The 22,513-nt window shown below is 41.5% G+C and overlaps 1 protein-coding gene across 10 annotated transcripts in view; it reads left to right on the top strand.

Annotated features, from left to right (window-relative positions):
- AFF1 (ALF transcription elongation factor 1) overlaps positions 1 to 20,916 on the top strand; it is a 204,172-nt gene extending 183,256 nt beyond the window's left edge. For all 10 annotated transcript variants that reach the window (XM_001095779.5, XM_028848601.2, XM_015138760.3 and 7 more), the window contains 9 exons: positions 6,391 to 6,503; positions 7,459 to 7,696; positions 8,389 to 8,480; positions 9,054 to 9,114; positions 12,940 to 13,076; positions 13,659 to 13,730; positions 14,134 to 14,271; positions 16,324 to 16,547; positions 17,418 to 20,916. In XM_001095779.5, coding sequence (XP_001095779.2) covers positions 6,391 to 6,503; positions 7,459 to 7,696; positions 8,389 to 8,480; positions 9,054 to 9,114; positions 12,940 to 13,076; positions 13,659 to 13,730; positions 14,134 to 14,271; positions 16,324 to 16,547; positions 17,418 to 17,539 — 1,197 coding nt within the window. In that variant the 3' untranslated portion in view covers positions 17,540 to 20,916. The remainder of the gene's footprint in view (positions 1 to 6,390; positions 6,504 to 7,458; positions 7,697 to 8,388; positions 8,481 to 9,053; positions 9,115 to 12,939; positions 13,077 to 13,658; positions 13,731 to 14,133; positions 14,272 to 16,323; positions 16,548 to 17,417) is intronic.
- The last annotated feature ends 1,597 nt before the right edge of the window (positions 20,917 to 22,513 follow it).

Here is a 22,513-nt window from a genome sequence, read left to right on the forward strand (position 1 = left end):
TCTTGAACTCGGGACCTCCAGCAACCCTACCTCTGCCTCCCAAAGCAGTGGAGGTACTGGTTGAGGGCAGTTGTCTGGCTCATTGGTGTTTTGAACAAAGAATTGGACAAAATGCACACAAAACCAAGGCAGTGAAAACAGATTTATTTTAAATGAAAGTATGCTCCGCAGGGTGGGAGCTGGCTGGAGCAAGAGGCTTGGGAACACTGGTTCTTCTGGGGTTTGTATGCCCTCTAGAGGTTTCCCATTGGTTCACTGTAGTGGCCCACGACTGGTCTGATTGATTGTAGGGGGGACCAATCAGAGTTACTTTCATTTTCCAGCTACCACACAGAAAAAGGAGGGGTTGAAAAGGGAGTAGCCTCTGATATCCAGTCAGTGTAGGTGGGCCTAAGGTTCCCTGCCTTCAGACCCTGTTCTCCTGCCTCAGTGGGGTTACAGGCGTGAGCCACCATGCCTGGCCTATATTTTCTTCTTTAGAATTCTTAAACCAAGCTTAGTTTTTTCCAGATTTGGAAGAAAAGTTGAACTCAAGAACTACAATATATATATACAGTAATATGCAACCAGGCCAGTGCAATTGGGAGCCTTCTAAAAATGTACCTAGCTGGGCACAGTGGCTCACATTTGTAATCCCAGCCCTTTGAGAGGCTGAGGCGGGTGGATTGCTTGAGCCCAGGAGTTCAAGACCAGCCTGGGCAACTCTGTGAGACCCCGTCTCTGGGGGAAATTTTTTTTTTTTTTTTTTAATTAGCCAGGCGCAATGGTGCGTGCCTGAGGTCCCAGCTACTCGGGAAGCTGTGGTGGGAGGATCACTTGAGTCCAGGAGTTAAAGGTTGCGGTGAGCTGTAATTGAGTCACTGCACTCCGGTATGGGCAACAGAGTAAGACCCTGTCTCTAAAAAAAGTAAAATAAACACGTAACGTGCATAGAGCTACATGTGTGAGCCTTGCATTGTTCTAGGAGCTCATGGAGATAATTCCTCACTTCATTCAGTCATCTTATAGATTCCTTTCAAATGAAGGATAGTCTGTCTTAATTATCATTTAGATGAATAACTGAATAAGGAGGTGCATTCATTCAAGTCTTTCTTTTCCTTTTTCTAAATAATTGCTTTGCCAACCAAGACGCTTTAACTTTTTTGGGAAAGACATTCCAGTGCTATCGTGTATGTGTTTTGAGGAGTGAGGAAGGGAAGTTATGATGTGTAAGAGGAAAATGCAGCTTTATTGCAGGGAATGATTGGTTCAGTCCTTCCCTTGCATCCAAGATCCGACTGTCTTTTCTTGGTTTATTGCTCCAGATCAGCACCCCTGGTTATCTTTCAAAATGAAAGCTCATCCCTTCTGCTTGACTAAGGCCACTTACATCTAAATTTCTCCATGCCTGTTAGTTACCCTGAGGAGAGCACCACAGCCATATGCATGTGATAGCTTAGGCTGTTCTGAATCAACCGTTCCCTCACCAAAGAGAAAAGTGGATGAATTTCCCTTTTCTGTAGCACTCATCCCAGTGAACACAACCTGTTTGCACAGCAAGTCCCTGGGCCTGATCTTGGTGCAAACTTAAATTGATGTCCCTTGTGTCTTTTTTGTATTGAATCTCCTTCCGAGGCGAATCACAGGGAAGTCCCTGAATTTCCCCAAAGACTGCTTCTCCAGTTTTCTGTGTTCCATGTGCTACCAAGCTCATTTGCTTCCCTTTAGAAGAAGATAATAGAGCCTTAGAATTTAAGTGTGGAAAGAACCTTAGTGGTCCCTTGATCAGCTGCCACCTTTTATAGATGAGATCCAGAAAGGCACTAACATGGCTTGGCTGCTGAGTAAAAATAGATCTGCAGCTCAGGCATGCTGTCTCCTCCCAGTGCGGTGATCTTTCCTCTTTTTCACACGTGTTTCTGCGTACAAGTGTCTGTCGGGAGGATTCTTAAGAGGCGCACAAGGTCGGCGTACTGGCTCTGACGCCGGTGAATAAGGCGGCTACCACGTCAGCCCTGGCTTGGTTCCTCCACGGCCCCCACCGTTGCCACTCAGTACCACACACATTCCTACTCCACTTTAGCTCCTCCTGCAGATGCCCCCATCTTCCTCCACAGCCAAGCTCCTGGTTAACTACATCTTTCCATCTGCTGGAATCTCTGTGGCCCCAAATAAGTGTCAGTTCTGGAAGAAGCCACCTTTTCCCTGCTTCCTCCAAGTGTCTGCTGGGTGAGCCAGCTGCAGGGCAGCGCAGCCCGCCGAGAGGCTTTCCCTGACGGAAACTGACTCGGCCCCTTGCAAGCCCATGTCTTCCTTTTATGGCCTTCACTCTTGCCCTGTGCTCCACTGTGGGTGGAGCAGCATCTGGCAGACGATCAGGGCTGCCTGACCCAACAGGTTAAGAAAAGCAAACAAGTCTGTGAGGACCAATTTGTCAGCCGCCAGCCTCCCTTTGTGGAAGGTGAGGCACCGTCCTTGAGACACTTAACCTAGTAGAAAAAGAATTTCTGAAACCCATACCTTAAGCCAGATTCCCTGAAGTGGGGGTGACCTGGGGGATAAACCACAGGGCAAAGGGACTTCTTTTTCCTCCTGAAGAGAGAGTATCACTCTCATCTGAATGGCTTCTTGACCCAGAAAAATCTAAAGAACACCGTGCCTCCTGTTTTTTGGCAGGTCTTGTTCTTGGAATTTTGGTCTGCATTTCCGCTCACCCAGTATTGCATGGCTCCCAGGTTAATGACCCTTTCCTACATCCATCCACTTAAAGTTGTAGTGCAGTCCTGCATCCAGTGACCTCAGCTGTGTCCCTGAGCTATTAAGCTGAATTTCTGTGCCACTGACAAATACCGAGTGCCTACTCTGGGGAAGCCTCTGTGACTGTTCCAGAGAGAAGATGACAAAGTTCCAAGTGCATAGTGTACAAAAAAATACTAACCTCATGCCCGCTGGCTTGATTTCAACAGTTAAGCAAAATCAACAGAAGGGGATTTTTGCTTTAAAGTTTGATGGCTTGCTTTCTACCAGCTTATAGAATAGTATCTGCTTCTAGGTTGCTAAATATCAATATAAAGCATATTATTCCAGTAAGTGCCAATGCAGTTGTTAGATGCTGGCGCTGAAGTTAGTGCTCGCTGGTTTCTCTCTTGTTGGCTGTCTACTTGAGTCACCGATTGGCACAGCCAGAGCTATAACCAGTCTGTGAGGATTGATTTGCCCTGACTTGTATCTTCATATGTGGTTTATAAGGTCTGCCAGATTGGCCTATAGTTACAACCAGCATGTCCTAAGCAAAATGAAACTATACGAACAAAAATCAGCTCTCATTCCACTGCTAGACTTTGGTGTTTTCTTTAAGAAGTAGCCTTGTTAATGCTTAGTTTTGCCTTGGGGGCCTTAATGTGTCATTAACTGCCTGGAAATACCTTTCATTGAAGACAGTATATTTTACTACCTCATGTTCAATTTAGTATCCATCTGTATATTTTAGCAAATTTTGACTTTTCAAAGACAAAGTTTCCGTCTTGTAGTGTTTCTTGGGCCAGCTATACTTCCTTTCATCTAAAACTCACTACAGTTCACTGGGCCGTTTGGTAACAGGGTAACCTGGGCATAATTAAGTGCTTGATTGACAGAGGAGTTACCAGTACCAGAAGTCAGGTTCTATTTTAACCCCATCATTTCCAATTGATTCTTTTTCTCTCCACCATTATTCACTGTCTCTCAAGCGTTGCCACTGTGAGTTGTTGAACGGAGGTTTGTATGCTGCACAGAGCCCTGTCGCAGTGCCCCAGCAAGCTTCTTGTGGCGTGTGGCAGCACCTTTAACCTCTAAATTGTACTCCAGGATCTGCTATAAGTCCATGCTTGCAGGAGAAACAGCTGTGTAGAGTTTCCTATTGCATTTCATTTGTGGGTTTAGAACTTGGTTGCTCATTTCATGTATTATCTCCTTTTTCAGTCCTTCAAGGTACATTTTTCCAACTTCTCTAATGAATGATTACATTTCTGAGTAGCTGATCTGTTTTTATCTTATCTAAGCAGTATATTTATAATTCCTTCTTTGCATTGGCTAATCTGATTAGTAGTTCAGAATTAGTAGTTCAGAACCCAATTTGCAGATTATCTATAGCAAACTCTGAAGAACTGTGCTGTCAAGTAGACATACAGTATAAGCCACATATGTAATTTAAACTTTTCTAATACCACATTAAAAACTGTAAAAAGGGGAGGAAATGGAAAATTAGTAAAAAAAAAAAAAATTTCTTTTTGAGACAGAGTCTCATTCTGATGCCCAGGCTGGAGTGTAGTGGTGCAATCTCAGCTCACTGCAACCTCCACCTCCTGGGTTCTAGTGATTCTTGTGCCTCAGCTTCCTGAGTACCTGGAACTACAGGCGCCCACTACCACACTCAGCTAATTTTTGTATTTTTAGTAGAGATGGAGTTTCACCATGTTGGCCAGACTGGTCTTGAACTCCTGAGCTCAAGTCATCCATCCACCTTGGCCTCCCAAAGTGCTGGGATTACAGGCATGAGCCACCACGCCCAACCTAACATTTTAATAATTATATCTAATCCAGTATACCTAAAAGATTATTCAACTCCCAAAATATGTATGTCTGTTATATATCAATAAAAAAATCACTTAACATAAAAATACTACATTCCCCTTTTTGTACTAGGTCTTTATTTCAGATTAACACCATTCAAGTTCAGGTGCTCCCTAGATCTAGCTGTGGCTGCCAGATGGTAGCGTGCAGGACAGTGAGAACTGATAGCCTTCCGAGGATACAAGCCTTCACTTGGCCTTAATTTCTCTCTTCCTCCTGTATTTTCCCTTCTTAACGTTTTTACTTGTGCACATACTGTAAGATTAAAAACAGGTATCTTTGTCAGCTACTCTCAAAGAAGCCGTTTTGAAACAAGGCACTGCATAAATGAATAAAAGTGTTTTTTCCAAAGGAGTCTCTGAAGGGCTGGATGGATGTGCAAATGCGGGCACACTGATTTGTAGGATGCCAGGAGAAGGGAATTTTTTTTTTTCTGTGTTCTATTATTTTGTATGGAGCCAGACTGCTTATTGGTGTCTGGGCAGATTTTGAGCCTACACATCTTAAATTATTCATTTTTCTTAAACTCAGGAGGAGAGGAAGACACAGTGGTGAGAATTGGGGCCTCCCGCAGTTAATTTGAAGATTTTTTTTTTTTAAGAGAGGATTTCAGGTTTGTTAGGGATTGTCCTAAATTGACTGGCGTCCCAGATTTCTAACTTGGTGACCTGACACTTGGGAGGTTTGGTTCTAAATGCACGTGAGAATTAACTGAAGGGCCTCACCCGTCACTTACCTGCCACCTGCTAGACAGTGTGTGGGCTTCCTCCTGAACCCAGAGCCGTGGGAAGGAGGCTGGCAGGAAGTCTGCACATCAGACTCCTTAGCTAGCTGGTGTATGTGCTAACAAGTGAGGCACGAGAATACCACAGAGACTTTCATCATGAAGAATTCTGTGTTGTTTTAACGATTAAATGTATTTAGCGCTTTAGTTGGTATAAATGGATGCTTTGGAGGTACTTAAATTCTTTTTTCTTTTTTTTTTAAAACCCTACTTTCAAGGTAACAAGTTAGAGATACTTAAATTCAGTAGTGACAGATTCCCTTTTCCTTACTTCCACTAAACTACTTACAGTCTTTTCACGTTTTTTTTTTTTTTGGAAAATAGAAACATGTTTCTATATATGGAGAGATAAAAAGTATTAAAAAAATTGTATCAGTGGAGGGGAAAAAAAATGTTAGCTAGAATCCCAGAGCAACTATTTCTATTGTTGTTGTGTATCTTTGTGGTCCTTTCTATAAAATACGCAGGGGATTTTGTAGACGGTTTCCTTTCAACATTATACTTATTTTTCAGTAGAAAATAAAGTAAGCTTTAAGTAGTCCATTTTGAATTTTATACAAACAATAAACTAGTGGATGTAAGTGGATGGTTCTTTTGAAAGAAGTTGGAGGAAACCTCATAAAAAATCATCTCTGTATTATTTGATGTAAATATGCATGTTTCATGGATTCTTTTCTATTTAGAAAAACATCAGTGGTCTATTGAAGTCTACTTGCCTGGATTGTCTGTTACTGTAGACATCTTCCTTTTCCTGCATGGGAGGAATGGTTTTTCTTTATGCAAAAAAAATCTGTCTCAATAGAAATCATGTCAAATCTACATTGTCCCCTGCCCACTCCCCGTCACACTCACACACACACAGACACACATGGTAAGTACTAATAGGGTTGCTATGCGTACAGAAATGTCTCCAAAGGTTAATTTACCCTCTTTGCCTTTTCTATCTTTTCTTTTCTGTTTTGTCTGTACTATTATGTTTGCAATAATTTGCTTTGCTGATTATACTGTAATAACAGGGTGAAGCAGAAAGAGACTGTGATAACAAGAAAATCAGACTGGAGAAGGAAATCAAATCACAGTCGTCTTCATCTTCATCTTCATCCTCCCACAAAGAATCTTCTAAAGCAAAGTGAGTATAGAGATTAGCAGCCACCTCTGCTACGGGGATCAACACTTCTTGGGTCTTGACAGAGCAAAGACATTTTTCTTCTGCAGTAGAATCAGTGGATTAATAAAGTCAAGCTCATTTGGACAATGTATTAAGTTTGTTTTTGTTTCTTGCATCCTTGAGGACCTTACAGGAATTAACAATTCATGTGGCAGCAAATTTGGATTTATCAGAAACATTTTCAGTATGGATAATTTCTTTAGACATCTGGATTTTTTTTTCCCTAAGGGAAAGTAAGAAAGGTACCATTATTTCTACTTTGCAGAATTGGAAACAAAGACACAGAGAACTAACGACTTGTCCAAAGTCAAATAATTCTTAGTGTTGGAGCCAGCATTTGGACTCTGGGAGCCTGTGTTCAGTGCTGCTTTTTGTAGAGATGACTAAGAATCTGTCGGGCAACTCAGTGTCTGTTGCCGGGAAGAGGGGTGGCAGGTGAGAGGTGGGAGTGCCAGGAAGACGTAAATATAACAAGCAACTATTATTTACTCTGATTTACTCAAGAAATTGCTTCAAAAAATGTCCTGGCACAAACAAGTGCATAATGTCACCGTGTGGGAACCGACAGAGATGGGGAAGGCTCAGATGTGGAGGGTGCGGCTCCACTCGCCTTCTCGTCAGGGAAAGGCCTGGGTTGGGAAGCAGCTGAAGCAAGCGTTCGGAATGATTGGGGAAAGTCAGGACCATTGACAGACTCTGCAAGCTTAGAAATTATACAGCTTCCTTTATCACTAATGGGTAGGGCTAGATTTTTGAAAGGCCTCAAAAAGTCCCTGAAGTTTGGCCTGTTTACAACACAGTTTCATGCTTTGTGATACCCTAATCTTTTGTGCCAGCAGCCAGTTTGTAACTAAACAACGAAGCCAAGTGATGTGTGCTTTGCCTCCCCTTAGTTTTACATGATGTTTCACTCCAGGCCCTGCAGGCCCTCCTCAGAGTCCTCAAAGAAGGAAATGCTCCCCCCGCCACCTGTGTCCTCGTCCTCCCAGAAGCCAGCCAAGCCTGCACATAAGAGGTCAAAGCGGGAAGCAGACACCTGTGGCCAGGACCCTCCCAAAAGTGCCAGCAGTACCAAGAGCAACCACAAAGACTCTTCCACTCCCAAGCACAGAAGAGTAGAGGGGAAGGGCTCCAGAAGCTCCTCGGAGCACAAGGTGAGCGGCGGCGGCGGCCATTGTGTAAGGTGGGATGCATTGCTGTACCTTTACGTTCCCCAAAGAAGACGAGTTCCTAATGATGGCGCTTCACAAGTGTCCATTGCTTTTAATAAGACAATTGTTTGTGTTTAAAATGCTAGTTTTTGGAGGGAGAGTAAAAGGTAGTTAATAATACACAAAGATTTAGGTGTCAGTTTATAATTCTTACAGTGATTTCAGAGGTGAAAAATCAAAATAGATTTTTGTGCTAGTTTTTGATTGGGTGTTTTACAGTAAGAAATTGTTCCCCTGTGTAGTTGTGCTTTGAATATTTGATCTCAGATACTTTCATTCTAGGTTATAATGGGGGAAAATGATCCACTTTCTCAAATAAAAGTTCCTCTCTTCCTGTTAATCTGGGTGGAGTGGGGTGGTGTGTTTGGATTGACTAAGAGAAAATGTTATGTGTGGCTTTGTGAGTTCTCTGATCTCTTGGACATTCTTGCCTTTTTGAGTCCCCAGTTGAGTCAGAACCACCGCTTCAGTTGAATCTGTAGCTGAGGAAGTGTTTAACCAGGGTCGATTGTGCATTGTTTGATTTACTCTTTTTTGAAACTACTCTTTTGAGCTATTTAAGAGGGATGGTACTTTTAGGACAGTGGTCTTCAATGTTAGAGTGTAATCTGTATACTGATTTTATTTTTTTAAAGGGTTCTTCCGGAGATACTGCAAATCCTTTTCCAGTGCCTTCTTTGCCAAATGGTAACTCTAAACCAGGGAAGCCTCAAGTGAAGTTTGACAAGTAAGACTTCAGATGCTTGCTTCTTGCTCTTTTTTGTTTGTTTTTGATTCCCCCCCCCCCCAAAGATGGAGTCTCACTCTGTCACTCAGGCTGGAGTGTAGTGGCACGATCTCGGCTCACTGCAACCTCCACCTCCTGGGTTCAAGTGATTCTCCTGCTTCAGTCTCCCAAGTAGTTGGGACTACAGGCATGAGCCATCATGCCTGGCTAACTTTTTTTGTATTTTTAGTAGAGACAGGTTTCACCGTGTTGGTCAGGCTGGTCTCGAACTCCTGACCTCAAATGATCCGCCTGCCTCGGCCTCCCAAAGTGCCGGGATTACAGGCATGAGCCACCACACTCAGCCACTTTTTGCTCTTTCTTCCTCCATTTTCTCCTCTCCTCCTTATTTCCACTTCTCCTTCTTTGTTTACCCTCTGCCCTCCCCTTGCTGTCCTCCCATCCTTTTTCACTCTTGGTCTTAAGTTATCTTGCCCTAGTCTAGTAATCTTTGGCTCATATAACCTGTCCCTGGTTTTTCTTCTTCTTTTTCGCTCATATAACCTGTCCCTGGTTTTTCTTCTTCTTTTTCAGACAACAAGCAGACCTTCACATGAGGGAGGCAAAAAAGTTGAAGCAGAAAGCAGAGTTAATGGTTAGTATTGGCTCTTTATCTCTTTGGTAGAATGTATTCTCATAGTAAAAAGGATTTTTTGGTAGTCTCCATTCTACTGTATTCCCTATCACTCAGCGTATGTGTGGTAGAAAGAAGGGGGTGCAGCAGGCGCAGGAGAAAGGAGTGTATGGGCCCTACTGTTGGCCACAACATACGCACGCAGCAAAATCAGGACCTTAATGATTAAGCGGTAGGTAGTTCTTGGTGGTATTATTTTCTTTGGCTCCACTGATTCAGTCTGATCATGGGCAGATATATAGAGGACCTAGTCACACATTTTATATCTAAGTCAGTGAAAGATAATCTACCTGCTGGTGATTTAATGCATAGGTGCCTTTTTATTCCACTGCATCAATTCCTTGGATGTGAAAAATGAGTCCTGCTGTTGAAACTCAGTCAACGTGTGTTCACTCTAAGACATTTCACAAGGCAGGGAAGCCTGTTTACATTCCAAAATTATCTTAAAGCCTTGAGAGGCTGACCCAAAGGAAGAGTTGAGCTAGGCTATTAGATGAGATTTTAAGATGAAGGTAATAATTATACTGTTGGTAAACATGCTTTAAAGCCATGAATTCTCTTTACCTATTGGCTTTTGGACTTTGTGAAAGATGGTGGTTTTGTAGTTCATTGTGTACATAATTATGCTTTTACATCACTACTGCAATAAATATAATGAGATAATGTTTGCCCTTTGTCATGTGTAGATATCCAAGACTCTGGGGCTTTTGCTTATGTAGTGAGTCCCTAAACCTAAATCCCCACAAATGCAAAAATGCAAAAACCTCCCTGGAAAGCCATATATTGAACTTTGTTACACAGAGGAAGGGCATGAGTTGACTTTTTTGGTCCACATGTAAACCTAATCACACATTTCAGACACCCACAGGGGTCTGAATCAGATTGATTCACCAACAAGATCCTGGCCTGGCGCTCTTCATCCCTCATCTGCAGACCTGTATCTCTTCTGAGACTCTTTCATCAGATACCCTTGCATTAGGCAAAATGTTGATTCTTTACCATGCTGAATTCTGTAAGATAGTCAAATACAGGCCTCTCTAGCCCTGTCCCTAAAACTACCCCGTACCAGGGTGACCTAAGTCAGATTAAGCATCTGAGATTGGCCAGGCGTGGTGGCTCATGCCTATTATCCCAGCACTTTGGGAAGCCGAGGTGGGTGGATCACGAGGTCAGGAGATCGAGACCATCCTGGCTAACATGGTGAAACCCCGTCTACGAGGTCAGGAGATCGAGACCATCCTGGCTAACACGGTGAAACCCCGTCTCTACTAAAAAATGCAAAAAATTAGCTGGGCCCGGTGGTAGGCGCCTATAATCCCAGCTGCTAGGGAGGCTGAGGCAGGAGAATTGCTTGAACCTGGGAAGCAGAGCTTGCAGTGAGCCGAGATAGCGCCACTGCACTCCAGCCTGGGTGACAGAGCAAAAAAAAAAAAAAAGAATCTGAGATTGTGCCAAGCAGTGGTTTCAGCAGCTTCCAGTTTACCAAGCTTGTTACTGGAACTGTATGAATCTTTGGAGTTTTGGAAAGAGTAAATATTTCGCACTGTCAGCCAGTTATCTAAAGCTTACCTTGACATTGGACACTTTCAGTACTAGATTCCGCGTTATTCAAAGGAGTAACAGTCATCCTCTGGGGAACTTTGTTTTTAATCTATTCATATGCATACATTCTTTCTCCTTACCTAAGGTGACTGTACATCCCAGTGTGCCAGGACAGTCCTAGTTTGTGCCTGTTTCATCTCAGTTTGAGAAATAATTGTATCCTGTTTCACTCTTAAAATATACCAGTTTGGACAATAGGCCCCTGTGGCCACTCACTCCGTAACAATCTCCCTTAACTGCATACTGTTTCGAAGATACGCCTTTGGTGTTCCAAATAGTTACGTACCCAACTGAGTAGAAAGGGATGTATTTCTTCTCTACGTTGTCTTCAACTGATGCGTAGGGAAACTACTTTAACAGTGTTTCAGGAGATACATGGAATCACAGAAATATGGGCATTATTGGCCTTATGATATACTTATCTAAAGGAAGTGAATATTGACAAATTGCTATACAATATTGCAGTTTAGTTCATTTCTAGCCTAAAGCCAATATTAACTTTGGAAATCCCATGAAAGAGATGATGTTGAATAAGCATATTTGGAGAATTAAGTTCCCATCAGTGAAGCAAACCAGTCATACCAAATACTGCTGATTAATTGGGGAATACTCATTTGATTTTTGTTCTGTCACTAATCTGACCCTTAGTTCTCCAGAAAAAGTATTTTTTGATTAAGTTACTTTTTAAAATAAAAAATTTTAGAATAATTGAATATTCTGAAATATACATGTATACATATGTACATATACATGTGTATGTGTATAGCAGCCTAGTTTGTTCTGGTACTGGTAAAACATGAGAACAGTATGCACTCAAATCATTCTGTTGTCAGCTCACTGAGAGAAGCGTTTCCACCCTGTGTAGAGTGCAGCAGCATCCCTAAGTAGCATGACAGCCCATACCCTCTCATTGCCGACGTGTCTCCAGCTCCTTAGATTCCACTTATGTCTTTACTCTTTTCCTTTCCTTTCCTTTCCTTTCCTTTCCTTTCCTTTCCTTTCCTTTCGCTTTCTTTTCATTTCGCTTTCTTTTCTTTTCCTTTCCCTTTCTTTTCCTTTCTTTCTTTTCTTTTCCTTCCTTTCTTTTCTTTTTTTTTTTTTTTTTTTGCGATGGAGTCTCGCTCTGTCGCCCAGGCTGGAGTGCAGTGGCATGATCTCGGCTCACTGTAACCTCTGCCTCCCAGATTCAAACAATTCTCCTGCCTCAGCCTCCCAAGTAGCTGGGATTACAGGCCCGCCAACATGCCTGGCTAATTTTTATGTAGAGACAGCAGTTTCACCGTGTTGGCCAGGCTGGTCTCAAACTCCTGACCTCAAGTGATCCACCTGCCTCGGCCTCCCAAAGTGCTGGGATTACAGGCGTGAGCCACCACGCCCGGCCCCTATTTTCATTCTTTCCTTTTGAACATAGCAAATACAAAGCAGAAATTACAAACGCTAATCAGTTGCTCCCAATGTGCGGTACATATGCCATATGTGGAGAGAAAGACACAGTTACATCACACTGTCATCAGCTGCACTCGCCGTATGCCACTTAGAAGGGTGCTACATGACAAGGTGTGTATTCAGGTGTAGGGTGACCACCAGTATCTGGTTTTGTTCATATTTCTACGTTCCCTTTAAGGGACTCTGAAATGTTACCCCTGTTGACCTGGGGGGATGGCTTTGTGCACTAAAGCAGACGTCAAAGGAGATTAATCTGTTGGGCTGTAAAATGCATAAAACAATTATTGTTAGCTATTATATCTAACATGCTCATAAACCAAGAGTGTTTTCTGCTTTTTAGTAAACTTCAGCACACACAAAGAAATATGTGTCTGTATTACTCTAGACATGTGGAATAATCTGTTTCTCAAGAAAGTTACAGAATGAGTAATTGCACACTGATAACAAGGAGACTATGTACTTACTGCCTTAGTTTGGATATGTGCTTTCATAAGGCTTTGAGAGCATGGTCTTAATACAGGATCGTTTTCTTTTTCCTAATGAATTTCTGCTAAAAGAGTTTTCAGCAGGTCATAGCTAACAGGCTTTGGTTATCATTTTTAGTTCATTCATCCTCACACTTCTCCCTGGCCATAATTAAACTAAGACAGTGGAGGGAAGTCACACTAAAGAATGTGGGTGAGAAACTAAATCAAGGTTTGTCTTCAGCCTAACAATCACCATGTTCTTCTCCCGCAGACGGACAAGGTTGGAAAGGCTTTTAAGTACCTGGAAGCCGTCTTGTCCTTGATTGAGTGTGGAATTGCCACAGAGTCTGAAAGCCCGGCATCCAAGTCAGCTTACTCTGTCTACTCTGAAACTGTAGATCTCATTAAGTAAGTGCCAAGTCATTGTGCTTTCCTTTTCTTTCCTCACCTTTATTGTCTTAACCCATTTGAACCTTAGTGTGAAGATGGCTCAATAAAGGGGAGCCTTTAAAAAGTTATTGGTCCAAGAAACTAGTTTTTGTCCTAAACTAAAATTGCGTTCTAGATGAAGTGCTAGCACAGAGTAACTGGGTCCAACTACATCATTTTGCTAAGTGCACCAAGAAGTGCCAGAGCTTTCAGGGAGAGGTTGGTTTTTTCCAGTTTAACTTTCTTATCAGATGACCTCTCCTCTCAGTTTAAGCTTCTGCTTTGTTTACTTACCTACATTTCAACAGGGGACTCAGTGAGGACACAACTTTACTTGGTTTCAAGAGGTAGACAAGCCACGCAAGAGGCATGTCCTCGCCTGGTTTTCTCAGTGGCCTGGATTGCTGCTCTAAAGCCTTGGGTTTTTCATTTTCTTCCTGTGATGCTCTCATCTGTTTAACATCTTCAGGAAAAGTCAATCTAAAATGGAAACAAGCATAATAAGTTGTATTTGTGTCTGCCTTTGTTTAAAACCTGATGTACTTTTATGTTTTCCTGTAGATTCATAATGTCATTAAAATCCTTCTCAGATGCCACAGCTCCAACACAAGAGAAAATATTTGCTGTTTTATGGTGTGTATTTTCCTTTGTCTAAATAGTACTAAATTTGTTTTTGCATCTGTTGATGTTACAAAAAGATTTTGAAATTTGTTTTCTTAATGTGAAAATTATGAAAAGCAAGTCAGTACTTTGGTCAAAAGGTTACTCCCCCACTGATAGTTCTTACAAAATGGTATCTGCTGCCGTTTTTCTGATGGCTTGTTAAATGCTTTGGTCTTGTGATATAAATTATATCCTTGTGTTTTCCACCAGCATTTACTTTTAGGATAGTATGAACAGAGCAGTAAGATTCTTTACATACCAACTCACACAGGTGGGGAAAACGCAGTGTGTTCGTTAGGCTGTAGAAGGTGAGATGACTGCTTTTCTGTCGTCTGATAGTCACGTGCAGTTTCCCTTCTGTCTTTGTTCATAGCATGCGTTGCCAGTCCATTTTGAACATGGCGATGTTTCGTTGTAAAAAAGACATAGCAATAAAGTATTCTCGTACTCTTAATAAACACTTCGAGAGTTCTTCCAAAGTCGCCCAGGCACCTTCTCCATGCATTGCAAGGTAACTCTAATATAAATAATTTCCAAAATTGAGTCATTTCTTTCTTTACTTCTTGCTTTGTGACCATTTGTATGCTTACATATGTGAGTTTGTCTTTTCAAAAATTGTTGGCTTCAACTATGTGCTGATTGCTCCTAAATTTAAATTATTAGCATATTTCTACCTTTTTGAGAAATAGTTATAAATCAAGGTTTTTGCTGATTGGAAAACATAAAAAGGTAATTGCAAAGAATGTAGAATTGAGATTTTTGAGCTTTGAGGGTTGGTTTGTTTTTTGAGACAGAGTCTTGCTGTGTTGCCCAGGCTGGAATGCAGTGCTGCAATCTTGGCTCACTGCAACCTCCACCTCCTGGGTTCAAGCGATTCTCCTGCCTCAGCCTCCCGAGTAGCCGGGATTACAGGTCTGTGCCGCCCCCATGCCCGGCTAATTTTTGTATTTTTAGTAGAGATGGAGTTTTCACCACTTTGACCAGATTGGTCTCGAACTCCTCACCTCACATGATCTGCCTGCCTTGGGCTCCCAAAGTGTGGGGATGCCACAGGTGTGAGCCACTGCGTCCGGCCGAGCTTTGAGGAGCTTTAGATAAGCCGAAGAACACAAAACAAGAGGCAGAGCCATCAGAACCAGAGCCAGAGTCCTTTCTCTGTGTGTGTGTGTCACATAGCTTCTTGGCATTTCAGTAAACAAGACATTTCCAGAGCCATATGCCCTTCATCTTCTCCAGGATCCACACCAGTAATACTAAGAATGAAAATGATTAGCAAAGTTATTTTCCCCACTTTGTGAACTAAAATTGTTCGTGTATGCTCTTAAGTTATTAGGAAAAAAAAAAAAAAAAGAATCCTTGTACAAGTGTTTTTAAAATGAAGTTGGAATTTTCTTCCCTGTAGTCCTTGCCTAGTATTTTTTAATTTGGTCATACTCCTTGTGAAGTTCCTAGTTCTGATAAGTTTTGCTATTTTAAGAATATCACTTACACGACTGCCCTATTTCTAGCACAGTCAAAAGAAGAGACTCCCATATGGCCTCTCTTAAAAAAGAAAGTCCTGATTAAGAAGTAACTTCATATTACCTCTGAAGATTTTCATGGCTGCTGCGTCTGAGATATTATTCTAAGCTAATAGATTGTCAGTCACATTATTTTAGATAACTCCTTCAATCGTTTGTCCATCCAGTATATACTGAGCACCTTCTTCATACCAAGCCTTGTTTTAGGTACTGGGGATACAGTGGACAAGAACCACTGCCCTCATGGAGCTTTCACTCTACTCTTTGCAAATGTACATTCTGCTAGGTCCGTGCAGCCCAAAGGGCAGGTGTAACATCATGAGGCTACTGCCGCTGAGCCATCTTTCCATTTTATATTCATTAACTCTTTTTTATTTAATCCACATTGAGTCACATGTTAACTTGCAGGTCCAGATATTCAGCCAAGAGTGGAGTAAAGAGGAGATTGAGTCTTCTGATGCATGATACTTATATTAGTTCATTCATTGACTCGGCAAGTATTTATCAGGAGCCTGCTTTTAGCACCCATTGTGCTAAGTACTACTAATGCAAAAATTAATAAGACATAATTTCTGCTGTGACCCAGGAAAAGGAATAAACAGTAGATAAATGCAAGAAAAGAGAGATGTTCAAGTGGTGGCAGAAAGGAAGCTGTGATGTATCCAGGGTATCCACAGTGTCTAAAAGAATGCATGGTACAGAGCAGGTGCTCGGTTAGTGTTTACTGAGTGGATGAAAGGATGAAATACAGGTGGGTGCACACACATATGCATACATTACATACATAGAGTATTGTCTTACTAGGAGATTCCAGGCAGAGGAAGTAGACTATGCGAATGGCATGGGAAAGCATATTTGGAATACAGATTAGCTCAGCATGGTGTCTCGTTTTCCTTGTAGGAGTGACTTTAGCAGTGGTTATCATTTTGGCAGGTGTGTAGTGAAACTTTGTGTCTTGGACTGTAGTCCCAGACACGTAAATCTGTGATCTGGGGGCTACTGGTGACTGACTGACCAGTTCTCTCTTCTCTTCCGCCTCCCAGAAGCACAGGCACACCATCCCCTCTTTCCCCAATGCCTTCTCCTGCCAGCTCCGTAGGGTCCCAGTCAAGTGCTGGCAGTGTGGGGAGCAGTGGAGTGGCTGCCACCATCAGCACCCCAGTCACTATTCAGAATATGACATCTTCCTATGTCACCATCACGTCCCATGTTCTTACCGCCTTTGACCTTTGGGAGCAGGCCGAGGCACTCACAAGGAAGAATAAAGGTAAATAAATGGCTTTGTGGTGGTAATTACTGGGGTGTGTGGATTGGGAGGAAATAACATTGGTTTATATTTTAAGTTCAGTTTCTTGGAGAAAAGGAAATGTGTAGCTGTTTACTTTAATTATATTTTCTCCATTCAGCCTCAGAACCTAGTTGCAATTATTCCTTGAGCACTGTGGCGTGGAGCTGAATTTCTGTGGCTAGATCTTAGCAAAACCAAAATAGAAGTGGTTTTAGCGCCTTGCCCCTTCTGAAGTTCTGTTGTCATTATTTCAGCCTGAGCTCAAATGCTAGCTGAAAGGCAAGGCAAATGAGGAAGAGGAGTCACTGGCTGTTCCTAGGCTCAGCACTTTGGAGATACAAAGTAGCATAACCCAAATACTGAGATTATTGTTTGTTTTTAGTATATGTTAAGAAAGATAGTAGCTATAGTACGAGAGATGCAGTGTAGTAAACATTATTGAGACTTGTTTAGGGAAGAAGACCCTTGGAGAAATGCAAGGTTTAGGAGAGTTGGAGCCAGCTGGCTGTAACCACTTACTTTCCACATAGCCTCTTAGGGCCTTATCCGTCTTATCAAACTGATAATACTTTTAACTTTTTTTTTCCCCCCCATTAATGCATCTTTTGAGGCAAAGGTATAAATTTGGTGTTTTCCAAGTGCCAGCCACTGTGCTAAGCATTATGGATTCCGCTCTAAAGCAAACCGGGTTTATAGTCTAGTGGAGAATTAGCAAGCAGTGACAGTAGATTGTGATCTTTTTTCTGTGATAAAGTGCAGAATATTGTGGGGACGTACCTTCTGGAACCTTGAATTTTAATTTTTGTGTGTGCTTGTGTATTTACTTGTTTTTTGGTTTTGTTTTTGCAGAATTCTTTGCTCGGCTCAGCACAAATGTGTGCACCTTGGCCCTCAACAGCAGTTTGGTGGACCTGGTGCACTATACACGGCAGGGTTTCCAGCAGCTACTAGAATTAACCAAAACACCTTAATGGAGCCCCAGGTTGATTCAATGCCTTGGGAACTATTTTTGCACATTGGAAGCCTCAAAAACAGTCCAGACGTTTGTTTCATCAGGACACCAAACTCTAAAAAGAAGCACCACGAGATGGCCAGGACATTTGTCCACTTAAACTCTCCACAACGGTGTGATCATTGGTTGGACACTATGGTTATGCAGAAGCAGAGATGAGGAGGCTGGCCCCAGAGATGATCTTGCCCTTCCTAACTAAAGGACAGAAGTGCAATGTAGCTTAAATGGGTGTATGAATGGTCTAGAAACATTTCTTTTTTTTTTTTTTTTTTTAACCAGCAGAATACAAGTTGCAAACGAAATGAGGAGAAGCAGTTTCAACTCTGAAAGTGAATTTACATCATCTCGGTAGCCACACTAGTCCATTCCCAGAAGGAAATTTTTTTTTTAACAATGACTTTTGGTGAAGGGTTTTGTGGATGATTTTTTTTTCTTTTGAGTTTTGGGAGAAATATTTGTTTAATAACTTCTAATGGCCATCTGTAAACCATAAGTAATGAAGGACTCCACTGTGCCCCACTTTCTGCCAATGAACAGTGGCTTGATAATACCAAGTATTGTTGTAATTTATAAAATTGAAGGCAACCCCTGCTCCTGCCGCCCCCCACCCGCCATTGCCTAGAGTGCTGCACATTCACCCCAGCTCTGACTTCTCTGTTTCTGTGCTGAAAGTCAGCCCACGTCGGAGCGGCGAGGAGGAGCCACAGCGCATGGGGTGCCGCCTCGAGGTCTGCACGGGAGGACTTGGCGCTGCCATTTCCCACCCCTGCTTCAGCAAAAGGGACTCTCTAACAGGGCAGTCACTGTTGACTCTATTCTGAATTTCCTACCTTGGGGAAGAAGGGAACCAACGTTTATACCTGACCAGAGGGCTAAAGTGCTTTTAAAGTTTTGTTTGAGTAGAGCTGGAATTTGAGGTGCTGATCTGTGGTCTACAGTTATGTGGTAACTCATGTTGTCCAACCAACTCAGAGTTTTGTCAGTGAACAAGAAAAATGAAATCTGCTTCTTAGAGAGGCTATATTTTTCTGCTACAAATTATTTTATATTTATAGCAAAACTAGACTTTCAGAGTCTTTGATTGTCTAGGGGAAGTTAACTTCCTGAGAGGATGTAGAGATTTGGGGTGTTTAATTAGACTTTTGAAAAACTCGTCACCACATGCCTTCACTCCAGAGTGTTCTCAGCTGGATTTGATTTGGTTGAGGAGGAACTGTGGCCCTCCGTAAGTTATTGCCATAGTGTATACATTAAACCAAGTCCATTTTGAATGACCTAAAATGAAATAACACAATCAGAAATCCCATGTGCCCATAAGCACAGCTTTTTCTTTTTCATTGAAACTTTAATGGTTATTGGAAACATTACTGTGAGTGCAGTGTTTTTAAAAGCCAATTCTTTTTATCCCTTTTAGAAGTAGAATGTGCACGCTTACTACAATTGGGGAGTGTCATCTCTATAACGAGTTTTCTCCACCTTTGCCCTATTCTGACCCGCTACGTGTTTCCTACCAAGCGTGTTTTACATTTTCCTGTTAGTGGAGGAGGGAGAAACATCTTTATTTGTAATGAAGACATCTAAGATCCCTTTGATGAATGCAGGAACTCTCTTGGTTTGTAAATATACAAAGGGATATGGCAAGGGATGGGAGCGAGGCTTGTCTCTCACAGTGTGAGTGGTCTGTGTGGGGCTGTTCCTTCAGTTTCTTCTCCAGACTGTTGTTTGGTTCTCACTAAGTCAGAGGTCTGGTCCCTTATGTGAAAGCCAGAGAATGACAGCTGTAGTCATATCTGAGCATAAGACCTTGATGTGTGATTCCTGATGACCGGTTCATTTATTCATGTTCTAATGCAAAGCCCCGGGTCCTTTCTAAACTACTAGTTTTAAAAACCTGTATTAAATGAACAGTAATTGCCTGGTAGGTTTTGTGCGTTTGTAGCATTGTGTGGCCATCTCCTATATGTAAGGGACAAGGCACCAGAATCGGGCTTTATTTTGATATTGAAGATGTTATTTAACATCTTTCTTTTTTCCTTACTCCCTTAGCCATCCCCTCCCCTTTTGCCCCATCATTCCCTAGAACAAGCCACCTGTCAGTTGTGAAAGGTTGTGTTCTTTATGGCAGGTCCTGTCTATGTAGATGGTGCCAGAGCATGTGCGTGTTCTGTTGGCAAGCCACAGTGCTCCCTTGACTGAAGACATTTCCAAGTAGACTTCTCAGCCAGCTCTAAAACAGATTGCTTTTTCAGTGGCCTTACTCTGTGGGGGTTTTTTTTTTTCCTTCTGAACTTGATATAAAGATTTTATTTGTCCCTTGAAAAAGTAACACATGTGCATAGATCAATTTGTACTACTTTGGTCATTGGATATTTCTGATCCTTATTGCATTGTACCTAAAAGAGAATAACTAATGGTAACCTTTTTAATAGAGTATGTGAAAGGCAGTGGCTGAGGAATCCTTAATGTTCATAGGGTGTTTTTGCTGTTACAGTTGTATATAGAAGTCTAAAGGATTTTTAAAATCATTTGCACTTTTTCACTGCATGCTTACAATTCCCAAAGGCAAAATCTGTACTGAGGTAGATCATTTTGAAAGGATTAGATTATAAAATTAAGCCTTTGAATATGCAAAGTTCTTATAACAGTAACAGTACACACTTCACAGTAAGACAAATGCAAAGCATCTTAAGGAGTGAAAATAGAGTGTAAATCTTGCCTTTGGCACTACAAGGGTGTGTGTGTGTGTGTGTGTGTGTGTGTGTGTGTGTGTCTGTCTGTGTCTGTCTGTCTGTCTGTGTCCTTAGTAGGAGATGGAAGAACACTGTTTTATTTTTAAAAGTGTTGAATTACTGAATTTAAGATCCCTGCTAAATAATGAAAAAACACTTTAATAAAATTTATCAAATTATACTGGGTTCGGATTGTGAAAACATTGGCCACCTAGTAGCAGTGATGAGGAGTGGGAGGGCCCAGCAAGCATTTATCAGAAATAGAATCACAATGGGAGGAGAATTTGACTGTCTGATATTATGATTTGATCACAATACTGAATAGGAAAAGCATCTAATATTTTGTAACAAAAAGACCTTTATATTATAGATCTGTTTTGACCAAAACGTGTAGCTATTTCCCTTGGGCAAATTGGACCACACTTATCTCCCTTGTCCTATATTCTTTAATTTCAGGTCTCGGGATGTTTAAAAAGCTAAAATCCCCTACCCCTTTCTGGCTGAAAACTTGCCTTATTTGGTATCTTACACATTAATGTTACTAGCATCGGGAGCTTACTGATTTATTACAATTCATCTTCAGTAATTTTTAGAAGCAAAAAGAAAACCATTGTATCCTCCACAATTAACAAAACTGTTATCTCTGATATACAAAAGTATATAAATACATAAACAGAGAATAAGAGGCTGATTGAATTGTGCCTTTGAACCTAGTTTTGAAATACTGCTGTGTTTGTTTTGCCATGGCTTCAGGGATGCTACATGACTCTTGCGCCTTTTACTCCTCTGCTTTATGAAGTTTGAGTTGTATTTATGCATCTTAAGGTATATTAAGGCTTGAGGCTGGGCTTTTTTTTTTTTATTTTTTGTACTTAAACCTGCTTGCTTCCTACCACAGATTCTTTATTTTCCCAAACACTACAAAAAAACTTTTAAAACTTTGCCATTTCATCTATTTACACTCTTTGCCACTGATTAGCAGTATTTAAATCTTGCAAGAATATTTTGTGCTTCCTTTAGAAACACAAGAGTATAGAGTTTTCTCCCTGGAAGGTGAGAGTTAGGCATTGTAGCCATGGAGGGATGCGGGGATCGATTATGGCAGTACCTTTTTCCCTCCTGGTCTTGAGCCAGTTGCCTTTTGTTTTGGGTCCTACTTAGGATTAATGGATGTAAGATATTTTCCTGTGCCTTTATCTTGTGTCATTCTATTGGAAGGAGGTGTAATGGCAGAAGAGCACAGTGTTGGGGGTTTTCCTTCAAACACTGCAAGTGATATTGCCACCATGTGAACCTCAAATATGCAATCCAGTTGTGTTGGTTTCTCGGTGACTTAGAGTGTTCATCTCTTCATGAATTGTGAGCACTGACCGTGTTCTGTAGTTCTTATTTATGGTGAGTTGACAAATACCAACTACTGCTTTTCTTTAGGTGGCTATAAATTTCTTATTGTCAGGGGGAAATGACACTATATTCTGTTCCACTGAGCATCAGAGCTCAGCAGGCAGTGTATTGGGTAGAGAAGTGCCTATACTTCTCTATCTAAGAGGGCAGGAGGGAAACCCTATAGCTCCTTGTGAGCCTATATATTAGTATGTTGGCCTGGAGGGGACACGGGAATAAGACCACTCATAGTGAGGTTGGCCACGCTGTGCTGGTTGGACCAGGCAGTGGCTGACCTAAGGAAGACAACTTGCTTTTCTTAAAAGTAGGTTTTTAAGCAATGCTTAACACAGGCAGTATTAACTTCACCTTTTGTTCAGGCCACCAACATGTATTGTTAAAATTACTGCACATCCCCCCTCAGATATCAAGTATACACTGTTCATGTTAGGGTGTGTGTATGTGTATGTGTGTATGTATGTGTGTATGTACGCACGCATGTGTCCCAAATCTTGTTTTAATTTTTTTTTTTCTGAATGTGATCGTGTTTTGGATAATACCTGAGCAGGGTTGCCTTTTTTTTATTTATTACCATTATATATTATATTATATTATATATTTTTTGCTTTCTTATAACTTTGGAGGAAATTTAAATCTTGGTATTAAAATTGTTTTAAAAAGGAGTAAATTTTCCAGTTGATAAATGAAAAATCACTGGTCTATCTTTAAAATAATGAGTTTTTCTTTAATTACTGTGGAATAATGTGCCAGCTCTCATCAACACAATGATTTTGTACATAGGGTAGGGAAGCAGTGATGCT

This window comes from Macaca mulatta, chromosome 5 (assembly GCF_049350105.2).
Source record: "Macaca mulatta isolate MMU2019108-1 chromosome 5, T2T-MMU8v2.0, whole genome shotgun sequence".
Classification (NCBI taxonomy): Eukaryota; Metazoa; Chordata; class Mammalia; order Primates; family Cercopithecidae; genus Macaca; species Macaca mulatta.